The 23120-nt window shown below is 41.4% G+C and overlaps 1 protein-coding gene and 1 long non-coding RNA gene across 2 annotated transcripts in view; both read left to right on the top strand.

Moving 5' to 3' along the window:
* The window catches only part of CCDC60 (coiled-coil domain containing 60), a 59082-nt gene extending 46189 nt beyond the window's left edge, over positions 1 to 12893 (top strand). The window contains exons 9-14 of the mRNA XM_057411351.1: positions 4361 to 4451; positions 5054 to 5137; positions 5569 to 5691; positions 7588 to 7719; positions 10985 to 11174; positions 12572 to 12893. Coding sequence (XP_057267334.1) covers positions 4361 to 4451; positions 5054 to 5137; positions 5569 to 5691; positions 7588 to 7719; positions 10985 to 11174; positions 12572 to 12688 — 737 coding nt within the window. The 3' untranslated portion in view covers positions 12689 to 12893. The remainder of the gene's footprint in view (positions 1 to 4360; positions 4452 to 5053; positions 5138 to 5568; positions 5692 to 7587; positions 7720 to 10984; positions 11175 to 12571) is intronic.
* Positions 12894 to 13354: 461 nt separating this feature from the next.
* Positions 13355 to 22755, top strand: LOC130600236 (uncharacterized). Its single transcript, XR_008972403.1, has 3 exons — positions 13355 to 13588; positions 16363 to 16544; positions 22202 to 22755. It is a non-coding gene; the product is annotated as an uncharacterized LOC130600236 (long non-coding RNA).
* The last annotated feature ends 365 nt before the right edge of the window (positions 22756 to 23120 follow it).

The following is a 23120-nucleotide window of genomic DNA, read 5'->3' as shown; positions in this document are numbered from 1 at the left end:
TATAATCAAACTGTCATCCACATCTGTAAGACCCAACAGGCAGTGGAACCAGTGAAGCTGTTCTCTGCTATAACCAATTGATCCACTGAATATGTATCTGTCTAGCTTAATGGTTTCTTGCTCTGTATTCCTCCTACTCATCCATCAGTGATTACCTGAGCTTGATTGACCTGACAACATTTTATCTGCTAGCTCTGCAATACATTTTAATACGAAGCTGGGTAATCTTCAGTCTTTTCCCTTCCTTCTAAATAAAGCTGGTCTAGAAAAACATGTAAGCATTTAATACTGCATATTACCTTTTAACTGATAGTTATACTATTATTATTATTAGGCTGGCATCATGCTCTGTTAAATCAGGAAAGAGCTCTTGGAGTCATTCGGGATAGTTTTGTGAAGGTTCAGTAGCTACTAGAAAGGCAAGAAGAACCCTAAGAATGAAGTGGAGGACAAAGCAGAAAATATGTTGTGCAAAAATACAAATGTCTCTGTATGTGCTGCTTCAGTTTTGGTCCTTCCAATGCAGATAGGTCGGTATGAGGAGTGGTAAAGTTTGACAGGTAAAAAAATGTTGAGGTATGATATACAGAATAGCTTCCACAGAAGAACCAGTTAAATAGACTAGAGCTCTTTGGTGCAGAAAAGAAGCAACTGAATACATCGTTATGACAGATCTCTAACATCCTGAAGTGCATGGAAGCAGTGATTAGAGAGTGGCTACTCCCAGGTTCCCTTGATTTATGGCACACCAGGTTAAATTAGCTGTCGGAAAACTGAAGGTGACGGGAAGCGTCTGAAATGGGATAAATGATCAAACTTAATGATTCAATTGCTGCAATATATTGCTGGAAGTATATTCAGGTCCAAAAGCAATTTAAATTAATAGAAGAAGAAAAAATTAATTGCTCTTAAGTGTAAAGGAATAAACACATTCTCTGGATCTGAAAGGCCTTTAGGTTCAAAGCACCAGAAGCTGCATAGATACATCAGTAAGCTTGCACTAACACTATATTCTACCTATACAATCACTGCTGCCTGTGACGGTGAGCACAGGTGAATGGCCTTCAATGGCATGAATGGGAGTAGTGGCAAATTCAAAGCTATAATTTCAAGCAGTTTGTTTACAGATGTATGTGAACAATTGGGTTTTGTGTGAGAAGAGATTTGAAAGCAATCTTGAGAGCTGTAACAGCTGGGACCTTTGTTTGCTGTAGTACGTAAAGAAGTATCTTGTGGTATATGTGATACATGGGTAGGATGTTCAGCGTACCTTTTGGAATAACATCTATCACGTGATTGCCTGGGATTTCAGGAACTGGTTACTGGGACTGAGTTACCACGCTGATCACCTCAAGAATTATGTTCCTAGTTCTAAAAAATGTGAGAAGTCAGTTTACATGGGGCGGAGTCTGGACTCTCTAATGAATTCTGATGCTGCTAGAATCATGTTTAATCCAAGATTCTGGTTATAGGATGTTTCATGGACAGATCAGAAATGGATTGCAAGTACAGCTGCCCTGTAGCCTTATACCCCAAATTCACAAAGCTTCATGTAACTCATACAGACATCATTTTGAGAGCACACACAACCCTAACCCACATATACACATATACATGTATTTCAGAAGTGGGAGAGGGATTCTCTAGTAGGAGTCTGATCAGCAGATACAGCTGAGTGGGACTTTTACAGCAAGATTTCTTTTAAGGCAGGAATTCATAACTCAGTATAAAGCTTTTTGCTGTAATTTAGATGTTGTTGTTTGGGCACTGCTGCTGTAGAATGTCTGCTTATACAAAATTGATTTTCCAGCACTGTTGGCTGGGTGAGGACCTGTACTAGGCCAAAAGTTTAAATGTTCCATCAGGTTGACAGAGGTAAATGTGAAAGCTTCAGTCCTTGTAGCTTTGGTACAACAACAGGTCACTGCTGAGGTAGTCTCATTTATCATTCAGTCTCCACCTTATAAGTCAAAGGTGTTACAAAGCAGATCAGTGTTCTAAGCTTGCTTCCTTCACCACATTTAAAAAAAAAACCCTCCTTTTGTGCAGATAGAGACTGTATGATCTAAATGTAAGCCTAAGTTTTACTGGTTACTGTGTAATGAAGAATTTGTGTCTGCGGATCAGTTCAAATGGTGTATATTCTTCACACACAGAAGTGTAAAATACAAGACCTGTATCTGAGATATTAAACACTAACAGGATGGTATCCCCAAAGCTTTCTGACCAGCAGTTTAACTTTGCATTCTCACTTAAAAGCATACTTTTAAAAGAGGATGTGCAGAGGGTCTTCTTTATAAAACATACCTGAATTTGGGGTGTTTATTTGGTTTTGATCAATGGCTTTTCAATTGATTTATCACTGTTAGATTCCTGCAAAAGAAGTAAATTTTAATATCCCATTTCACAGATGATTAACTAAGGCATAGAAAACAAGGTCAAGTGAAATTACTCCATTCTCTGCTTTTTTCTCTTTTCTAATTAATGTCTGACTAGCTCACAGCCATGGAGGCTAATATTTAAACAATATTATGAATATGGACAACCTTGAGTATTTGTTTTGTCAATTTATCCAGATGGAGAATTGGAACAGGTTCTAATGCTACAAAATGAAGGGCAGAGAGGTATTGTGCCCTCTGTTTCTGATGATCAGCCAAAAAGAAAAGCTGTATCTTTGCGGGTTTAGCCCTGGTTTGCTTCCTGTCATCTCTCTCCAAAACCTGCCAACAGGGCTGCTTTCAAGATTGGCTTTAGACAACTGATCTTGGAGAAAACATCAAATACAGCCACTGCTTTGCATAGCTCTCTTTCCCCAAAGCACCAGTATTATCTGCAGAGTATATTGGTTTCAAATATCCAGCTGCTCCATTTGCCCAAATGGTTACCATAAATAGAGAGGGCTGGGTTCTTCTAAGGATTCTGACCCTGTATGGCAAGAGCAGGTGAGGCTTGTATGCAGCCTTAGCTCAGTTTGAGCAGAAGCTCCCTGCCCATATCAATGTTCCAGACCCTCTAAAGATCAGCCTTTGTATTCAAACTGCTCCTTGGGTCTAGGGCTCCAAAAGATCCAGAGGTGCAGCTGCTTCTTACAGGCTTACACTTGCAGACTAGTAAGGATCACAGTGGAGCCATCATTAGAACTAGTCAGTACTAGAACTTAGGAGTATCTGACTGGGATCTCCACACTCTTGAAACTCACCTGGCCACATCTAATAGATGATCTTCATAATCAACATGATTCTTTACATTTTTAGCCCATTAGCTGGTGCCCAGCAACTTCTTCCATCCATGTCTTACACTTCCAAGTTCACAGTGTAACATTCAAATCTGCTTTTAACAAGCAGAAATCATTTGTGCTGCTATTTAACACAGTCAACGTTCAGCAGTCATTTTCTGTTATACTGAATGTGGTACTTCACAAAAATGTAGGAATTTGGAGATTACAGCTTCAAGGCGTTGAGTGCTCAGTAAAATGTCACTTATGACCATGTAGGACATATTGAACATGTCAGAGGATGACTTAGAATTTGACAGCTAACACTGGGATTTTTAATAACAAGTGTGGCAGCTGTTTTATTGCATGTGTGATTGGAGGGAATAACACAGAGAAGATGGCCATCTCTGCCTCTCCAGGGGTTTGGCATCAAAGAATTAATGAAACAGCAGTGGGAAAGAAAACAAGGAGTTTGGAAAACAAGGAGCTGAAGGAAACCAGTGAGTTAAATTTGTTTTCCAGGTATTCAAGGGAGAGGAGAATATAAGCATTCACATTACAGTAGAAGGCAGAAAGAGTAGAGTGCTATTAGTGAGAGAGATCTTCTCAAAGGTGGATAATCTAGAAACTATAACCAATGACTTGAGGACATGTCTTAAGTTTTAGTGGATGCTGGTAAGGAGATACAGAGAGGTAAGCAGATACCTGTTGATGGATTAAATTCCATGTGACACTTAAGTGATACAGCAGACTTAAAAATCCAGAAGAATTGGTAGTTATGCCACTAGAATGCTAACAGCACAGTACAGGAACTGAAAATAGACTTTCTGCATAGTTTGTTCAAATCCATCTGGTTTTCTGAGACACTATTTTTATAAGCATCTAGTTTAAAAAATATTTAATATCTTCTAGTTGATTTTTTTTCACAGCTAAAGTTTTCAAGTGACTAATGAATTGGCAGCACTCATATTTGGGTACCTATCTTAAAACCTCTTCAAAAAGCTGCTTTTCTTTGAAGAAACTTTAATTTTTAGAACCAATGAATAGCAGATTTCTTTAGGATATCTCATTCAGGCCAGCATATACGGTGTCTGGAAGGAAGAGAGGAATGCACTATTGAGTTGGCATGTTTTGGTATCTTATCAGCCCTGCAGAAATCAATCCAGATAGTACGTGGAGAGGTGTCAAAAGATGTCTGTAAAGAAAAAGCTATGGTTAAGAAGACTGGACCACAATGGTACGTTTCCTGATGGATTTCTGAATGATTAGAAGCAACTCATCAGGACAAAACTTACCCTTTTCTTCCCTCCTTTCTTTCTTTCCCCCCCCAAACAACTGAATTCAGCATTCAGGGCCAGATGACATTCACATGTTTTGGCACAGCTGGTAGAATAGCCTATTTTACTGCAGTGCAAGCAATATGTACTTTCTGGAAAGTACCACATGAGTCTTGCCTTTGTAAACAGAAGAGGATCTTCTGCTCCAGCAGCTTTATAGAAAAAGTGATGTTCTATCTTCCTCCAGGAAACTGTTTCTGTTTCAACCACTGCATTTCTCAGTAGTATCTCTATTACATTTCTAGCTAAGTTTACATTAGATGTGTTGCCTCAGTTCTGTGGTGGTTTCCACAGCCGTAACCTCAACTTGGCAAACCATTCTTTCCATTAGACTTTGCTGAAGCATTTTTTTCCCTTTGGTTTGAGGTGAAGAGCCCTAACTTTGTACCTGGATAGCTCCAGCAAGTCTGCAATATTAAGAATGTTTCCTCAGCACCTGTGAAGTTTGTTGCTCTGGGGCAAACACACTGTACACTGCCTTAAACCTTGTTGCGTCTTACAGTTTGCCAGAGGTTCAGAAAGACCACAGCATAAACACGTGCAGGGAGAGTCGAACACCAGGGAAGCAGAGACCCAGAAAGGACAGGTAAGGCTACAAATCTGCTTTTGAAGAGCATTATTAACTCAGTGCTCTCTGTGGAAAGCATTTGGCATGCAAATGTCAGGCAGCATTTATTACAGGAGACTAGAGCAGGCCAGTGAGAACTTGCAGCACACTTCAGTGCAATGCAAAGGCACTTTCCTGGAAGGATGTGACTGGAATGAAAGATTGCAAAAATCTAAATTTTATGGAATTTTCAATTTTTTAATTCATCAAATTATTTTATAAATCTGCTGAATTAAAAAAAAAACCCAAACCCAAATGTGTAAATTATGTTAAATTTGTTTTTTTACTGAGAATAAGATCTCAAACTCAGTGGGCTCACATCACTGTATGTTTCAAGCAACACATGTGCGTACCACAAAATGGTGACCACAAAATGCTAATTCTATTTTAATGTGTTGTTTTGGTTGCAGCTGCCAGATCAGCTCTTTCATTAAAAGCAAATCTAACCTGTGTGGTGATATGAAGCAGAGGTTCACAGCAGTCCGTGAAGAGGCAGCTTGCTGTTTACATGATATCCTAGTGAGCCTTGAGAGGTAGGAGGAAACTGGATTTCCTATATTCTTGAAACACTGCATACCTTGCTTCTGACTAGATTTAGGACTTCAGGCCTTTTAAAGATGCATTTATATGGATTGACATTAAAATAAGAATATAGGGACGATGTTAGAAAGTTTTATGACCATGTACAAAAAAAAACATTGCAGGTGAAATATTTACAGCAGTGTTTTGGAATATTGCTGAACAGTATTTATGGAAATAGCTTTGCTAAAAACATTGAATATGTTTACTTTGAACATTGCAGTCCTTTACACCAAAGACTGAATAATAACTTCTGTCCACATACAATCTGTGTGGCTGTCTTGTGTTTTCAGTTCTGAGATCACTGTGTTGTTCAACATTACTTTGACTCTTCTCATAGGAACAGTTATAATGTCCTCTGGCAAAGCCTTTTCCCAGATCAGTGAGATTTCTAACTTGTTGACCAGCCAATGCCTGTCATCCTTTTCCTTCCACCCAGAAACATTCATCTGTGATGCTTGTGCAAATTCTTTTGTCTCAGTAAGCACCAGACCCGAGATCCTTCCCTACATTGGTATTCTGAAGAGTGTTGCAGGCACACTCCTCCCCCTCACTTCCTTCTTTCCATTCTTCTGTTTCATTTTGTACTTAAGATATTTTTATTCCCAGAGCACTCCTTATCTGGAGTTGGGTCCTTGTTGTTTTCCCTGAGCAGCTGCTGTGGCTGCATAATCAATCCAGCATCCCACAGTATGGAAGGACAAGTCAGATGGAAACTTACTACTTGCGGCTATTTTGCCATTCTACATACAGCCACCTAAAACTGTTCTGTTTGGTCAGCTTTTGGAAATGAAACCTCAGTTTGGCAGGATAAGTTATTTATTGTATATAAGTTTTATTTATTGTATATAAGTTATTTATTGTAAAGAAAAGCAGATGTTTGGTTTTGTTACTTTGTTACTTTTTGTAAGGATTCATACATGAGCCCAATCTCTGGGTCAAAATTCCAGCTCAGGGCATGTCACAGAATCACAGATTGGTTTGGGTTGAAGGGACCTTAAAGCTCCTCCAGCTCCAACCCCTGCCACAGGCAGGGACCCCTTCCACTGGAGCAGCTTGCTCCAAGCCCCTCTTTCCAACCTGGCCTTGAACACTGCCAGGGATGGGGCAGCCACAGCTTCTCTGGGCACCCTGTGCCAGCGCCTCAGCACCCTCATAGGGAAGAGCTTCTGCCTGAGAGCTCATCTCAGTCTCCCCTCTGGCAGGTTAAAGCCATTCCCCTTGGCCTGTCCCTACAGGCCCTTGTCGAAAGCCCTTCTTCAGGTTTCCTGGAGCCCCTTTAGGCACTGGAGCTGCTCGGAGGTCTCCCCTTCAGGAGCCTTCTCTTCTCCAGGCTGACCCAGCCCAGCTCTCTCAGCCTGGCTCCAGAGCAGAGCTGCTCCAGCCCTCGAAGCATCTCTGCGGCTTCCTCGAGACTCACTCAAGCAGGTCTACATTCCTTTTGTGTTGGGGATCCCAGAGGCACTCCACTCTGTTCCACCTCTCTTCTGCTGTATTTTGAATAATATTTTAGCCTACATCACTGTACAGTATTCAGTGTGGTTTTAAGTACTGGATACCTGTAGAAAGTGGAGATTGAATTTCAGGTCAATGTTTTGATTTTGAAGTTTGTTTCTTACCTACATCCCAGAGCTGATAAAAACCATTAACGCTTTTTAATATGTTTGTAGAAATATGAATGTATACAGAGCACTGCAAAAGCCAGAATTGTTATTAGTGTCCAGACTGGCCATACAACGTGATCTTCACATTCCTGGTTTTCTCCCTTCTTTGTTATCTTCCCAGTAAGCTACGTAGAAGCATGGTAATATTTACAACACAGCTTTAACTTTCAAGAGTTTTTTTTGTAGGAAGCAGGAAGAGCGATGTTACCAAAAATACAGGGCTATGAAACAATCAAAGGATTTCAGAAAAGAATTGGACAGAATAAGACAGCTGAGCATGAGAGCTGAGAGAGAACATGATGAAGATGAACTAAACTGGTAAGGAATCATAGAATGGTTCAGGTTGGAAGAGACCTAAAAGCTCATCCAGTTGCAACCCCCTGCCACGGGCAGGAACACCTTCCACTAGAGCAGGTTGCTCCAAGCCCCATCCAGCCTGGCCTTGAACACTGCCAGGCATGGAGCAACCCTTGTTCAGATGAGATGTTCAGGGTCTCAGATTTCTGCCTTTAGTATAAAAGAGCTTTTATCTTTTCTTTTTTTCCCTCTCTAAAGCGAAGTATCACTAGAAACCATTGAATCTGTTGCTGGAAATGCAGACTTTTCAAACTGGTAGCAGCAAAAATACAGATGTGATGTCTAGGAGCAGATCCTGGCCTGCTCAGCATATAGGTTAATTGGAAATGGTAAGAAAGGGGAGAACAAAGAGTTCTTCTCCAGTGATATCGGGCAAAAGGCACTCTGTGCTTGCATTCACACACCAACTCCAGTGCAGCTTTACAGGAGACTTCCTTCACCAGGATGTATGTAAAATGCACTGTACCCCAAAGATGAGAGATACTGCATAAATGTACATGGGTTAGAGTCAGAACTTCTTACTGAACTGAACATTCACAGTACTAAAGCTGGCGGCAAAGGAACCTGACTCTAGCTGCCCACCCATGATAAAAAACAAAGCATTGCCCTACCAGCATTTGAACTGCACATGGATAATACTGCAACATTTACAAGTGTCCTGGGTTCAGCAGTAGCAGTCATGTTTCTCCTTCTTGGTAGCTGGTGCGGTGCAGTGTTTTGACTTTCAGCTTGGGAACAGAGCTGATAGCGATGTTTTGGTTTGGTCAAGGACTTTGTGAGCCTCCTGCTCTGCCAGGGAGGAGGGGAAGCTGGGAGGAAGCAGAGACAGGACACCTGACCCAAGCTAGCCAAAGAGGTATTCCATACCACAGCACGTCGTGCCCAGGATGTAACTGGGAGTTAGCCGGAAGGACTGGTAAACTGTGGGGGTGGAGGAGGTATAGGTCGGGGCTTGGCTGGGCTGGGGGGGGGGAGTTGTAGGTCAGCTGGTGCTGAGGTGATCTATTCTCTTCCCTCGTTATTTCCTTTATCATTGTTATTATTGGTGGTAGCAGTAGTGATCTGTGTTAAACCTTAGTTACTAAACTGTTCTTATCTCAACCCGTGGGAGTTTCATTCTTTTCGATTCTCCTCTCCGTCCCTCCGGTAGTAGGGGGAGGGAAAGAAGGGGGGGAGTGAGTGAACGAGCTACCTGACTGGGTTTAAACCACAACAACAGGGATCACCTAAATGCTTCCCAGTTACAGCAGTTCTGCAGATTACTAGTGTGTTAGGTTTGAAATGATTAGTAGTTTATGTTTGAAAGAATACTAGCTGTATCCAGTGATCAGCTTCCAGATCACACATTAGAAATAGCCTACCTGAATACCTCAACAAACTCACAGCATGTTCCTTATTGCCCTGTCCATGAGAACTCCTTGGGCATGGGATTACTGAATACACAGACTGCACAGAATGGTGTTTTTCAGCCTGCCCTCTTTTGATCTTACAGGCTAGTAAGCTTTCTGTCCTTCACCGCAGTTCATTTCTCATCTTGGGTCCAAAACGCAGGTGGCCCAGGACATGTCAAGCACACATCAGTCACGCATTAATCAATAAACCTAGTCTTGGCCTATCTAGCAGAACGCTGGTTTTAATTGTCAAACATCTGTGCTCCAGCTGTCCCCTGAATTTAAGATCTGGCATGTAAATAAGTCTTGAAACTGGAGTGGATGTGGTTTTACTTTTATACTTGTAGTGTCACTGGAAGCCTTAATTTGGACAAAACTCCATGAGCATAAAGGAGACTATACCAGTATGGCTTTTTTACTGTTCTCCCTATGCAAGAATAGTGCTGTGAGTGTGCTGTTCCTTCACTGAATATCGTGCCTCCACCCTGAGGAGACTGTCTTGCTTTGACTGTGCCAGAACAGTTACCTGAAGACAGCTTTCCACATCAGGTCTGTTCGGCAGCATGCTGTCCATGAGGGGTATGGGGTGTGAGATCTCTAAAAAGGCTGGTCAACCCCCTTGTGGAGACACAAAGTAATGCCAGAGGAACTGCTTTGACCATACCACTTGCTTCATGAGCAGCCGGGCTGTTCTTTTCCACACTCTTGCAAACACTGCCTTGCCAAGAGAACAGGAACACTTTACTGGTTTATTCTGTCAGTCTGGTTGTCTCTCTCATGAAGTAAGAAAAGCCCAAAATAATACCAAATATGAACAGTGTGATGTGAGAATGCACTGAGCATGGCTTCCTTTCTCAATGCATGGATGGGTCATAAAAGGCCTGTGTGTGGCATAGTTACGGTAACCCAGGTAATCCAGGTAGTGATAATAAAGAGTTGGCTCTACAGCTATCAGCAGCATACTACTGAGTGTAGAGCTGGCCCTACTGAAGATAGAACCTGTGTGTTTCCTTTTTTTACTGGTTTAAGGAAGAAATGCCTCATCCCTCTCCTGCTGTCCCTGCTGCCCAGTGACATGTATCCTAAACTGGAGGGAGGCAGCACTTGTGCTGCCAAATCGTCAGCCCTTTCCAGTGAAAACTACAGCACACCCCGGTCATGCACATTCTAGAAAGGTTTGGGACGCTGATCTCCAAGACTGTCAAAGCATCACTGCAGAATTTACACAAAACATTAAAAGAAAAGGCAGTGTTTTCACAAGAGTTTTATTTTTATTGTAATGTGTAATTCTCCTGAATCTTTATATTCAGAGTGAAACGATAAAGACTGCATGTTACAGTGCACTTACATCAATGAGATTTATGTTAGCACACAGAGAAAGGAGAATGATGATAGCACAGGGAAAAGCGATAGTAAAGACAATCAGAAAGTGTGTCAGATCAGGCATTGAGTGCACTGGAAAACCCCTGGAGATTAAACAAAATAAATAGAGAAAAGATGAGAGGACAAATGGAAACATTTGTTAGGATTTTATTATTTCCTTTCACACCCAAGTTTGTCATCCAAATTTAAATGGACAATGAGAAAGCATCTATTTCAGTGCCCTGCAAAGGGAATTGGTGTAGAAATCCAATAAAGTAAAGCTCTTTCACGTTATTCGCATTAAAGGTCCCATCCAACCCGGACTGAGCATTGCATTCCCCAAAGAGCCATTTTTCCTGTGGAAGTTATGGAGGTGGTGAAGTGGCAGAAATGCAAGATAAAACCTAGAGTTTCTAATCAGATGTGCAGTTGTTCCCATGGTTTCTCTTTTATTGCTGTTCTTTCTGCTAAAGGGCTCCTGTATTGCTTGCCAGACTCCCAGAGTCTGTGAAGAATGACCATTATATCCAGAAAATCTTAAAGAAATTGGAAAAATACAGCAAGAATCCTGACTTGAAAATCGATCCAGAGACCTTTCTTAAGGTTCTGGATGATTTGCGTGTGTGGGAGCTGTGTTCTCCAGAAATTGCTGCAGCTGTGGAGGTGAGATGAGTTCAGATCTTGAGTCTCTGTGTGAGGAGGGTGGGGAGAGCAGGTATCTGTGGGTGAAACTCATAGAGTAGAAAGTTACCAGATTTAATCATTTAGGATCTCACTAAATGAAGGTGCTACTATTCACCTCTTACAAGTCACTTTGAACTGCTCAGAAGAAAGATGTTATGACAAGCATTGGATTATTAATCAGTATCATTATGTCATTGTTTTATTCACCACTGCAGTAAAACTGACATCTGTCATAAATTGTTAGGACGCTTGACAAGAAACATTAACTTGTTGAGTTCTGAGAAGGCCTGTCATTCCCAGTGGTTACATCCATGAGCTATCCAAGTAATACGTTATGTCAGTGATCCAGGAACTCTGCAGATCATTGTTTTGCTTCAGAAACATTACAAAGAAAATAAATCTGCTTCTCAAGAGCTTACGTTGGGCTCAATTCCTGTAGCCCTAGAAGTAAATGGTAGAAGAGGAAGGATACAAGAAAGGGAAGAGAATGCATGTAGAATGTTTGTAATATGTAGTCCAACCAGGTAATTCAGGTACAAAAAATGGCAATGATGCCACCTTGTGGTTTTTGTTCTCATCACGGTTATTTCCCCTCATCTACAGGACCAACAGAAATCTCTGAGAGGCAGGGGATTATTGTGCATTTTATATATATTGTGCCATACAAAGGCAAAAGTATTTTGCCTTTGATCACACTGTCTGTATTTTCTTGATGTTTGTAAAAATAACTATTTTGTCATGTGCACTAATCTGCACAACCAGGGAGGCAGCCTTGCCTTAATGTTCAATAGGCAGGTCTTTGCTGCTGGCTGGTTTTAGATCTATTTCTTTGCTTCTTCTATTCCTTTTGCATTTTGATCCCTAATGTTAGTGTAATAGTAATAGAGAAAACCACATAAGCTGACTCCCCTGCCTATTTATTTATACATCTTTTGAAAATAGCCCCAGAGGAAGGAGGACCTTGGTGCTCCTTCTGACTGGAATAAATAAACTCTCGCATTTTAGGAGCAAGAGCAGCATCACTGATTGCGGCCTGACAGAGATTCCAGATGAAGTTCTCATTTAACTTCAAGTTGCTTTAATGTATGTACTGCAGTGGTATGTAGAACACAGCTGCAAGCTTAAAACAAAAGACTTGGAAAGATTCAGGATATAAATTGCAATGAAGATTGTAGAGTTTTCCTTTTATTTCATTTTAGAGTATATCCATCTCTTCAGGAAGTTACACTAAAAATATTTGGTGATACAAAGGGCTGTACTAACTGCAGAAGCCATTACATTTATTCTGTTGTTACAATGTCACATTTTCCCACATATTATGTCTCTCTTACATGTAAATCAAAACCTCAGGGGAAAAAAAACTTTTTCTGTTTCAGTTTGTACGTGAGAGCATTGTGCGGATGCCAGAAGAGGATTTCAGCAAGTGGTTTCAGACAAAAGTAGGCCCCCTCAGCGCTAGAATTCCTTTGCTTTCTAATTCCTCGGTGGATTAGAAGTCCTCCACCTTCTAATCAGACAACCAGATGAGATGGTTTTCCAGCTACAGCTGTCTTCAAGCAGAAAACTATAGCCTGTTGAGATCTGCCTCGAGGAAGACCAGGAAGGGAAGGTAACTTCAGGAAGTCCCACTGACCACTCTTGCACAGCTGAAATTTGTCCCTCTAGTGTGCTCTGTTGGCTGTAGTCAGACAAAGAAAATAAAAGCTAAATACTCTTGCTCCCTCCTGTATGATGTCTTGGACACACCACTGCATTTCAATCTCATCTAACCATGCAGGATGAAGGCTGAATTTCTAATCACAGGTCATGTCATTTCTTCAGATATTCCTCCAGCACTACTCAGTTGGGATATACTGATTTCCACATCTGAACAACATTGTCTTTGTTTTCATTTTATCACTCCTTTATAAAAAATATTCCAAGCACAGGGTAGTTGTAAGCTTTAAGTCTTTTTTTACATTCTTTTATGCAATTCAGATGTTTTATTTTTGCACTGAGTTTATTCTGTAGTTATTTTGTGATTATGGATTAATTCTTGTGTTATTAAATTCAGTATTTCAAAACCAACCATCTTTAGGTGCATGTCCCAGTTTTCACCAGAAGATATGTTCTCCCTTGGTTACCTTAGCATATGTTTGCCATTACTCTGGTGGGTAAGACATCAGAATGACACCCCTGAAATCACAGACACATACATGACCTACATGAACCTGTCTGGGCTTAGCTGTGTATTTCATGCTGGGTCTAATTGGTGGGTGATGGAATTGGTGACCCAGAGACCTTCTAAGCTGATGATCTTAATGAGCTGCTTACCTGCCTGTCAAGCTTCCAGGCGACCCATGGGGAGAAATGCTGTTGATCCTTCAGTGCAACAATGACAACTTACAGTCTAGGTGAGTACAGTGACCACTTGTATAGTATGTTTTTGATTAGCCTTATTTTGTCCCTTCCACATTTCCAAGTAAGAAATGTTTTTCAAGGAAAAGAGCCAGGAACACAGATTCCTTTGACTTCCCATCAGAGAAGAGTAAGCTCCTAAAGTTTTGTTGTGCTTCCACTTTTCTCATTCTACATGTGGAGGTGATAAGCTAGCATTTGTACATGTAGCGAAGCCATATGTTCCCCTGGTCTGTGCTTTTCTTTCTCTCCATCTCAGTATCCAGTGGCAGACTTCCCTCCAAAACTCTGTAGGACTGATCTCATGCCTGTGAAATCAGTGGCAGTGCTGCTGCCAGATGAGCAGGGTGAGCCCTTATTCTGATCTGTGAGACCTCAACTCCACTGTTCACTATATTCTGCCATTTCTTTTAACCTCCTTGCAGGCATCCATGGATTTTGAGAAATCCCAATTCTGCTGTTCTTTAGGGATCACTTCACCATGATCTGAGTCAAGTTTCATTGACAGTACTCTTGTGTTACCCTGTGGCAAACAAACAGCCATCTTAATATAGCACCTTGGGAGCTCCTCACTGAACTGTGGTTACACAAGGTAAAACTTCATCTTGGTCCTTCCTCACCATATGGAACTGCAGATAACAAGGTGAGCTTTCCTTACATTAAGAAATGGAAACAAAGGTGCTTGTCCTCAGCTGGAGTACTTGAACCATGCTGCCAAAATCAAAACTTCACACCAGCCAAGCACAGGACCTAATTTGTCTGCCTGCATGCAAGATAAGATGATTGCGTCAAACATAGCCAATGTCTGAGCAGCTGTTTGAGCTCCCAAAGCAGGATGCCCATGCTGAATTTTAGGAGTCTCTAACGTTTTTGTAGGATTATGAAATACCTATGTTTTCATTTGACAATAACTCCCCTCTCTCTCCAATTGCCACCAGGTAAAAAAAGAGACTCTTCCTCTAAAAAGAAAAGAGATCATCTTTTCTCCTCCTCCAGCACCACTTTAATGAAAAACTTTCTGCTTCTTTTACTTTGAGGTGGAGAAGAGCTCCTCTGGAGCAAAATAGCTGCTTCTCTTTTCCTGCTTCCTGACAAACTTACAGTGCCCTCAGGCAAGATCCTCAACCTTAATCAAGTGTTTGTCTGCCAATGTAAAGGACTGAAACGGTAGGAAGAGGTTAGAGGTCCATACCTAAATAAAAGGGGCTTTTAAAACTTTGGGATTTTTTTTCCCTGCAGATATACTGGATTTTTCCAAATACTTCTGTGAACAGTCTCACAATTTCCAACTCACTGCTTCAGCAGACCCTTGCAAGTAACCCATTGGAGATGGATGCGCCAAGAGTCCAAGCAATTCGTTAAAGGTCAACAGAGCATGTGGTAGACCTGCTTGGATTACTGTTCTGTCTGTTCATCCTTCCTGCCATTCTGTTCTGGTCCTTTATAATTTCAGCTAATGGGCCAGTCATTCACAATTTCCATTAGGCAAAACAAACCATGCAAGCTTGGGTTCATCACTTGCTTCATGCACTGGAGAGGTGTGGGTGAGACTCAGACACTGAACTCAAGAATCTTGATCCCGTTTCCTACTGCCTGATGCATTGCAAGTGTCATCCAAACCCCACCCTCCTCAGTTTACACCTCTGTGGAACTGAAATAAGAACATTTTCCTGGGTGTCACTAGTAGCAGGGCAGAAAGTTATTGTTGCATGAGAATTGCTTTGGGTATTAGGCTGACAAGCATTACAGGAGAACTCATTAATTAAAATAGCAAGCATTACCTCTTTGACCATTCACCCGTTCCTTCTGTTTCACAATGGTTCTGAAATTGTCATCTTTACTCTCTTTTCATAGGAAAGATTTCACCATGGTAGAAAAGAAGCCAACCATCCTATTCTAACATCAACAATACTCCCACTGTGGTTTATATTAGACATAAAAAGGAACAAGTTATAAATAGGGATTATAAAATAAACAACTCTGTCTTGCAGATAGGCTGTTCTATTGTAAATAAGCATCACAGTCATTGTGGGGGTATTCAGAAATCAGGGTGCATCTTTCTAATTGGAATTTCAGCTTTATATATCACCACTCTCTTCTGCTGTCTTGTATATTAATAACACCATGCCAGTGTGTTAGAGATGCAACTATATTTAGCCTCACACAATAACAGCAGCAATTATTTTTGCTAAATTTTAATAAATATCACTACTGTAGCACTGCAGAAAATAAAAACTCAGATTAACAAACCCCAGGATATTTGGGACTAGATGCAGCTCCTCCTATTAGGGTCAACGGAAAGGTTCTTATTTACCATGTTGAGCATTAATTACTGTAAAATCAGAATAGGTTGTTGTGACAAGTGCAATGGCTAATGTAACCAGCAGCTTGAGCTTTTATTCAAGGCACTGAGTGTTTGTAGCCATACTTTTTGCAATGCAGCAAGCCTATGCAAAGCCAAATTAAAGTATACTTTCTCAGTTGGAAAGCTGACCAAGCACCAAAAGAAAGTGGTCAAAGGAAAGGAAAAAAAAATGGGACAGAAAGAATGCAACTGGGAAGAATTCTCAGATACCCAAACCTTAATTCTCTGTCTCTGGTGAGATTTCTTCTCCTGTCAAAAATGGGATGTAGATGCGTTTTGGTCTACCTTATAGTTGTGTTTTATGACAAAATTTGAGAATGAGGGAAAAGTTGAGACTGTTTGGTGGCAGTCCAACATACCAGTGTCACTGTAGCACATTTGAAGTTGTATTTATCTATTCATTAGGGTAACAGGAAGCAGAAAGGATGATCATTCAGGAGCCCTTTCAACAGAGAGAAGCTAGGAACTCTTTTGCTGCTATGCCAGAAGGACAGGGACAGGGCAATACTCATCCCCTTGAAAAAGCCACTAAGTCCCATGTTTTGAGGATACTACCACACCTGACTGTGACTCTCTTCTTCTTTGTGGTAAGTGGCCATTTCCACCCTAAAGTGCTATCTTACAGAATAAAAGGCAGATCCTATGTTATTCTGCAGTCAAGAAGGGAAATAAAGGATGTATTCCACTGGAAAGAAAAGAACTTGCTCTTGCACAGAGCAGAGCAACCTCAAAACTAACGCTTTCTCCAAAGGAGCTGGCATGCCACAGCTACACAAATCTGCTGGCTTTAGACTGATCATTGCATCAGCCCCACACATTGACATTCTTTTCAGTGGTGTCAGTCCTGATTAGCAGTGTCAGTTTTCAAGATTCTGATTTCCTATTGTTGACCTAGATTTCTGCAGTGCACTTCACCGGGGCAAGATTAGACCCTAAAGTAGTGAAAGGTTGAAAGAGGAAGCCTTGTCTCTTTATTGACATGGCTTTCCTTCTTTATTCCTGGCAAATGGCTGTCTCTTTTCTATGTGATTCATACAGATTTTTTTTAGGGTGGCTATATTTTAGTACATTACACTATAAATTACACCCAACTATATATGATGGACTTAGTCAATGTGCTATAAATTGCAGTGGATTTTTAAAGGAACCCATCATGGTTGACAGCTGGAGCACCCAATTTCTTTCTAGTGCCAGATTACTATAAGAGCCATCAAAACATTGTCTTGCACACATAGTTTATTAGAACATTTCTGAGGATATTCTAATGAATACTTGCCTTTAAGAGGCTGTTTCCTACCTGGTTCTTTAAACCATGTTTACAAAGTATGGCAGCTTGCAGCTATGGGAAATACGTATTGTCTATAATGAAAACTTCACACAGAAAGTGTGGAGGGAAGATTACAATGTTCAACTGTTCCCATTTGTTATAGGAGAAAAGGAAGAACCGTGACCCGTATAATCTAAGTGGCTGAGATAAAATGACAAAAAAGCAAGCTTTGACTCTTGGAGGGGAAAACAGACTTGCTTATGCAGGCTTGTGAAAAGAATCCAGGACATAAGCAAGGACTGAATATTGTTCAGCTCTTTTAAAAGCCCTCTCCAAATTCCACAAGAGAATGACCAGGTTTTCTCATGCATGAAGTGTGAAAAGAAAACACTGGAAGTACTAAACAAAACTCTCAGTATGGAAACTGTGCAGGGATGAACAATGGGCAATCAGACTCCTTGGTCATAAGCAAGGAACATGAGCTAGGTAATCTTTCTCTACAGCTACAGCCCCCTCTATAGCTAAAGGGGACAAGAAGCCCCTCCACAGAAATCCAGGCTCACCTATGCCCACATAAGTCCATGTAAGTACTCTGGATTCTCCTCAATTCTCTTGCTGTTAGCTACAGAGGCTCCTAAGAGAAATCACGCAGCTAAAGGTGTATGCTTAAAGCTCAGTTCTCCGAGTAGCCCTCCATGGAGCATTATTTCTGTGTTAGGATTGCATCTGCATTTTTGACAGCCATGGAGCGTAGCATGGTTCTGTCCCAAAATAGAGTATGTGCATATTCATCAGTCTGACGTGCTGGTGTCTACCCAAGCAGTAGCTTAATCTGTCCTGCAACTTGGCTTGACATCACGGGACAAAAGTGAACACTGACTTTATTCATTTGAACAGCTTTTTTTTGAATCGTGATAAATGTAAGGTATAAATTAGGAAAAAGAATTGTGTCCTTTTACGTCTACATCCAGACTAATTCCTGGTGGGTTGCATCTCCCAGAAACAGTGCCTCAGTTTCTTTTTTCCCACTAAATGATCTCCTGAAGTGACAGTTAAATGACTTCTGGGTCACGTTCACCAGTGCACTCTGGGCCACTGCAATTACATTGAAATAGGGCTGGAGAGGAATTGGTCAGTCAGATCCAAATTTCGTGACTGCTCTAAATACTGTATTTGGGAATTCTTAATGAAAGAAGAGTACATGTGTATATTTGTGAGAGGATAGAGGGTTCCTATGGGGTGCTATACAATGGAAAAGTGCTAAGTATATTAATTATCTATAGAACAATTAGTATTCAGCTTATCCCACAATTCAGATCCAAGTCCAGATTCAAACCTTCCCTAATGGGTGAATTTAGCCTTTTGATTCAAGCCTTACCCTGCTTGTAAGTAACAGAACTGACCTAGTCCAGCCACAGAACAGTACATATACCCATGCCTGTGTGTTGCTCTTGTTTGTATTGTGGGAAGCTGGAGCTGATCCAGAGAAATCTATGAAGAGATTCTAGACTGACTGTGGGGTGGGTGAGAACTAATTACATTCCTTCTCTGCATCAAATGTCTTAACAGAATAAGAAACAAGCTTAAATAGTCCTGAAACACTTGAATTTATGAAAACAAACCTGCAATTTTCAGTTAGTTGCTAGCTCAAATCAGTTTGCAACTACTTTGCTAATTCAAACGCCACTCAAGTTGGCAAAATTGTTCCAATTCCTACACTAACAGGTCTTTAAATGTTTTCAGGAAGTCCTGGAAATAAATAAAACTGCCATTTCAGTGCTCCTAAAAGACTGCTACAACAGACTGTCTTGACAGTCACAAGGAGAAAATTTTCAAGAACATGAACTCATTTGCAAGGAAATGGAACACTGAGATGAAACAAGGACTCCTCACAGCACAGCACAGGTCTCCCCACAGTACTGAGCAGGTCAGTTTTCCCCTGCTTCCCTGTAGAAGAATACTTCTGTGCAAGCTGAAATACTTGGGTTTAGAATATGGGAGACCTCCATCTGATCTTGTGTGGCTCATCTCCAGGTAACCCACATTCTGGGGTGCAGGGGAGAGTCAGAGCATTGAGCTACATGACAGAAGTACCCTGCTGTGTACACACAGCCTTAATTCCCATGGGCTTCCTTGTTCCCTTTGTAAAACGTGTGGCTTTACTGTCATAAGATACTGAGATGAAATAGATGAAGAATTTTAAATTACTGTGCAATGGATACAGCATGAGAATTTTAGATATCACATTACTTAATTTCCAGTTTATAGTTTTCCTTTGGGATTACAAGGCAGCCTGATTTACTGTTCTCTCAGGAAGGATAATGTATGGCTAAATATTGGAAGATGCTTGGGTGGGTTTTTCTTCAGATAAGTAGAACTCAGTCTGGAGTCTTAATGGCCATGGACTGTCCCTGTGACCTCCTTTCCTAGAAGTGGTGTTTAAGGCTGGGTGGGGAAAGGTTTCTGTGAACATCTTGTCTGCTGTATTTAGAAAGGCTTGAGTCCATGATCTAGCCAGAGAACAACAGTTCTGTGGAAAAGTATAGAAGTGTTGCTCACAGACCTCCTTTATTATTTCTATAGTCCTTTTCTCTGTTTAATAACTCAGAAGGGTTGCAAACAGAGGCAATGATAGGCAATTGTGTGACCATACCGAGAAATAACAGATTGTTTGGTTTAGAAAGACATTGTTAGCATTACCACCAGGTTACCATTCCTCTGCTGGGCATACTGCACTCTCTTAAAAATTTCTTTTTTCCTAAGAGTAGGTGGGAAAAAGCAATATGCTCATTTTTGCCATAGGACAGCAGAGAGCATGGTCTGAAAATAGGTTTGTTTGAACGTCTGCTGCATTGGGATTGACTGTACACAGTCTTGTGTTAATGCCAGTTTGTTCCAGCTGTGATCCAGAAATGCCTCCCTCACCTCACTTGGAACTGGGGAAGCCCAGCCCAGCTGACCAGTCCCTCAGGCCAGTGCAAGGTCCCAACAGCATCTTCTCTTGTAACTCTGCACTTGAGAAGAGTTCATAGTGCTCAGGATTTACAGCAACTCTTCTCTCTTAGTGCTGTGGAGAACCAGTGAGGAAGCTCCTCATATGTCTGGACACATGTGTCAGGCTCAAACAACCTTGGAGTGTTAAACTACCATTTTGATCTTTATGTGGACTTTGACTTGTGTGTGCAACCATTGTAGCTTCTCTCCAGAACCACTGCAAGCTATGAACGTGCCTTTGAGGAGAGTCCTACCAGCCAGCAGTACAGCTAAGTGTACTGGAGAGACCGTATTCTGCCTTACAACAAATCCTACTGTCAAGCTATAGCATCCTTTGAAATCAGGGAAAGAAGACCTTTGAAAGATATCTTGAAACTGTCATGTCTTTAGCCCATCTGCTTTGCCCATCATGATAAGCAATTTCTCCAGCATCTTGCCTTACTCATACCACTGGGAAAATTGCTGCTCTGTGCAGAGTGATCAGTTTCTTTTTCAAGACTCAGCTTGAAGCGCAAGGCTGTAAGCAAGAATATTGGGTACTCTGACTCATTTTCTTGGAGGGCTATTTTTGTGATTGTTCCTGGAACTACATCTTAAAACTCTCAGTTAATGTTCTTAAATCATTTTCACAGCTTTTCTGCTGAGCCACCTCAGCACCGGGGTTACCTCTGAGGTGAGAACCTTTCCCAGGTTCCCAGGAATATAACTAACCCCCATCAATGCCATCTGTGAAACCAAACTACTGGCCGAATACCTCCTTTTCCTTTCTCTCAGTAAGTGGTTAGAAGTCAGTGTCATTTAAAATTAAATCTCTTGTCCTAACAGGATATACTTCTTGGATTTTAAAGGATCTACATAAAACAAACCACTAGATTCAGCTACAATAACTGCCTGGTGACACAACTCTGTCTCAACAACCTCTTAATGAACTCTCATTATAACAAATTGCCCCTGTATAATATCCTCTGTAGCTCCACACATCTCACCACTTCCTGTCTCCTGCTTTCTTTACAATCCATTAGCATCCCTTAGCAGCCTCATTTGAACAATTAAACTTTACTGTTTCTAGAAATGCACAATTCTACTATTAGGTCCGTGCTGTGTTTGAGAGACCTGGAAGGGATTCACATGGTCTAATTTAACAGATTCCTCCTACAGTTCATGGTCCTCTGAGAAAGAAGTAGGGCAGGTTGTTGGCCTGATGTGACTGGTAACTCCACCAGCCTCTGAATGACCCTCTTGGAGGTCCCCTAAAAGGCACTCAAACTAAATGTCTGATGTTAGACCAGGAAAATCAACATCCTTTCCTCATACCCAAGTTTCAAGTCTCCCTGGCTAATCTTTGCACACAATTTAGTCTCTTCTATATAACTGATGTGCAGCAGCTTTTTGTTGTGCTTGTTAATGTTCAACATTAACGGCTCAAACTGCCCTAAGTGAGCTGCATGTTCTCACTCACATGTCTGATAATAGGTTCTTATTTACCAGTGTTTCAACTGCAAGCAGACAAACTCAAACTCAGGAAGGCACTACAATGTGTCCCTGAAAGTATTCTCATGGATTAAAGACCTGAGTGGCCCTGGATGGTGCTGATCCCTTGTGGAAGATACATCCAATGGTCTCCATCCCCACTAAAATCAATTCAAAGTAATTGTGTGGTGTGATGTGAACTGTGTTTTCTGAGCTTGTCTGGTAACTATGCTTAAAGTCCCCTGAGAACAAACGTATAAGAGATTTTACAGCTACAAAGAGCTTCTGCCTGAACACTAATGGATACATTGGCAAGCATGATGTAACTTGGTGTTTCTTACTCTTTCCTAAAGACATAGACTACGCTCTTTTGACAGTTTGATAGCTCAGCAGATTCTCATTCCATGTTATATTCCAGGCATGCAGTTGAGAGATTAATTAATTCATGAAAGTAAAAATATTGCACTTGCATTTCGTATGTCTTTACTGTGTTAACTGCATTGTATCTTGTAGGATGACATCCAGAAACTGGAAACATGGCTCCATTCAAGTCAACTGCAAAACTCCCAGTGACACAAGGAGCTCATTCATAAAGCTCATAGCACACATAGCTCTTTTCTGTAACTTCCATTAATGAAATGCTCTCAGGAGGAGCTAGGCAGTGCAAAATCTCAACTCCAACCTTCATCTGATGTCTCTCCATTTTGCTGAAGCTCCATGCAAGTATAAAGTTCATTTTTCCAATATCATACGGCAGAACCAGAGCCTATTCCTTTCTAGGTGCAGGCTTCTCATACTTTTCTTCACCACCTTCAAAACCATGATGGAAGCAGATCTTTATTTGCTTGTTTTGTGGGGTTGGGGTTTGTTGGGGTTTTTTTCCCATACATTAGGGTTGGGAAATAATACAGATTCATTTGCTTCCTCCTCTTCCTGCAGCCCCCAAAGTGGATTTCACCTTAGAGATGTTCAGTGAGGACTGAATCACTTTCTAAAATTGGCAAAAATACCCCGGGCCTGAGCCACCAAATTGCTTTTAGTTGGTCATTCTCTGCCGATCTGCAGTGTCTTCGCGAAGTTTAGCAAGTCACCGGGGTTAGGAGGTGACAAATTCAACTCAGCTCAAGGGAAACGCCTTTGCTGATGGTGCCCGCTGGCACTAGAAACGAGGGTGTAAGAACACAGCGAACTTCACCCCGGGGGTAATGCAAACTCCTCTAAAGTCGTTCAACTGCAAACGGTTAACAAGTTTCGGGAAGGACCGGAACAGCCGAGGGCCATGTGGCTCCGGACCCGCCGTGCCAGCGGCGGCGGAGGCTCCCGGCGCCGGGCAGTGCTGCAAACCCTCGACGGCTTCTGTTCGTTTTTTCTCCCGATAGCTCCGGTGAATTTGCTCCCCGGTTGACAGGTTCCGCCTAACAGGGGCCGTGTC

This window comes from Pezoporus wallicus, unplaced genomic scaffold, assembly GCF_028554395.1.
Source record: "Pezoporus wallicus isolate ANWC-B61680 ecotype Strahan unplaced genomic scaffold, APGP_CSIRO_Pwel_v1 contig_6401, whole genome shotgun sequence".
Lineage (NCBI taxonomy): Eukaryota > Metazoa > Chordata > Aves > Psittaciformes > Psittacidae > Pezoporus > Pezoporus wallicus.
This window is presented reverse-complemented; position numbering and strand designations above follow the sequence as displayed.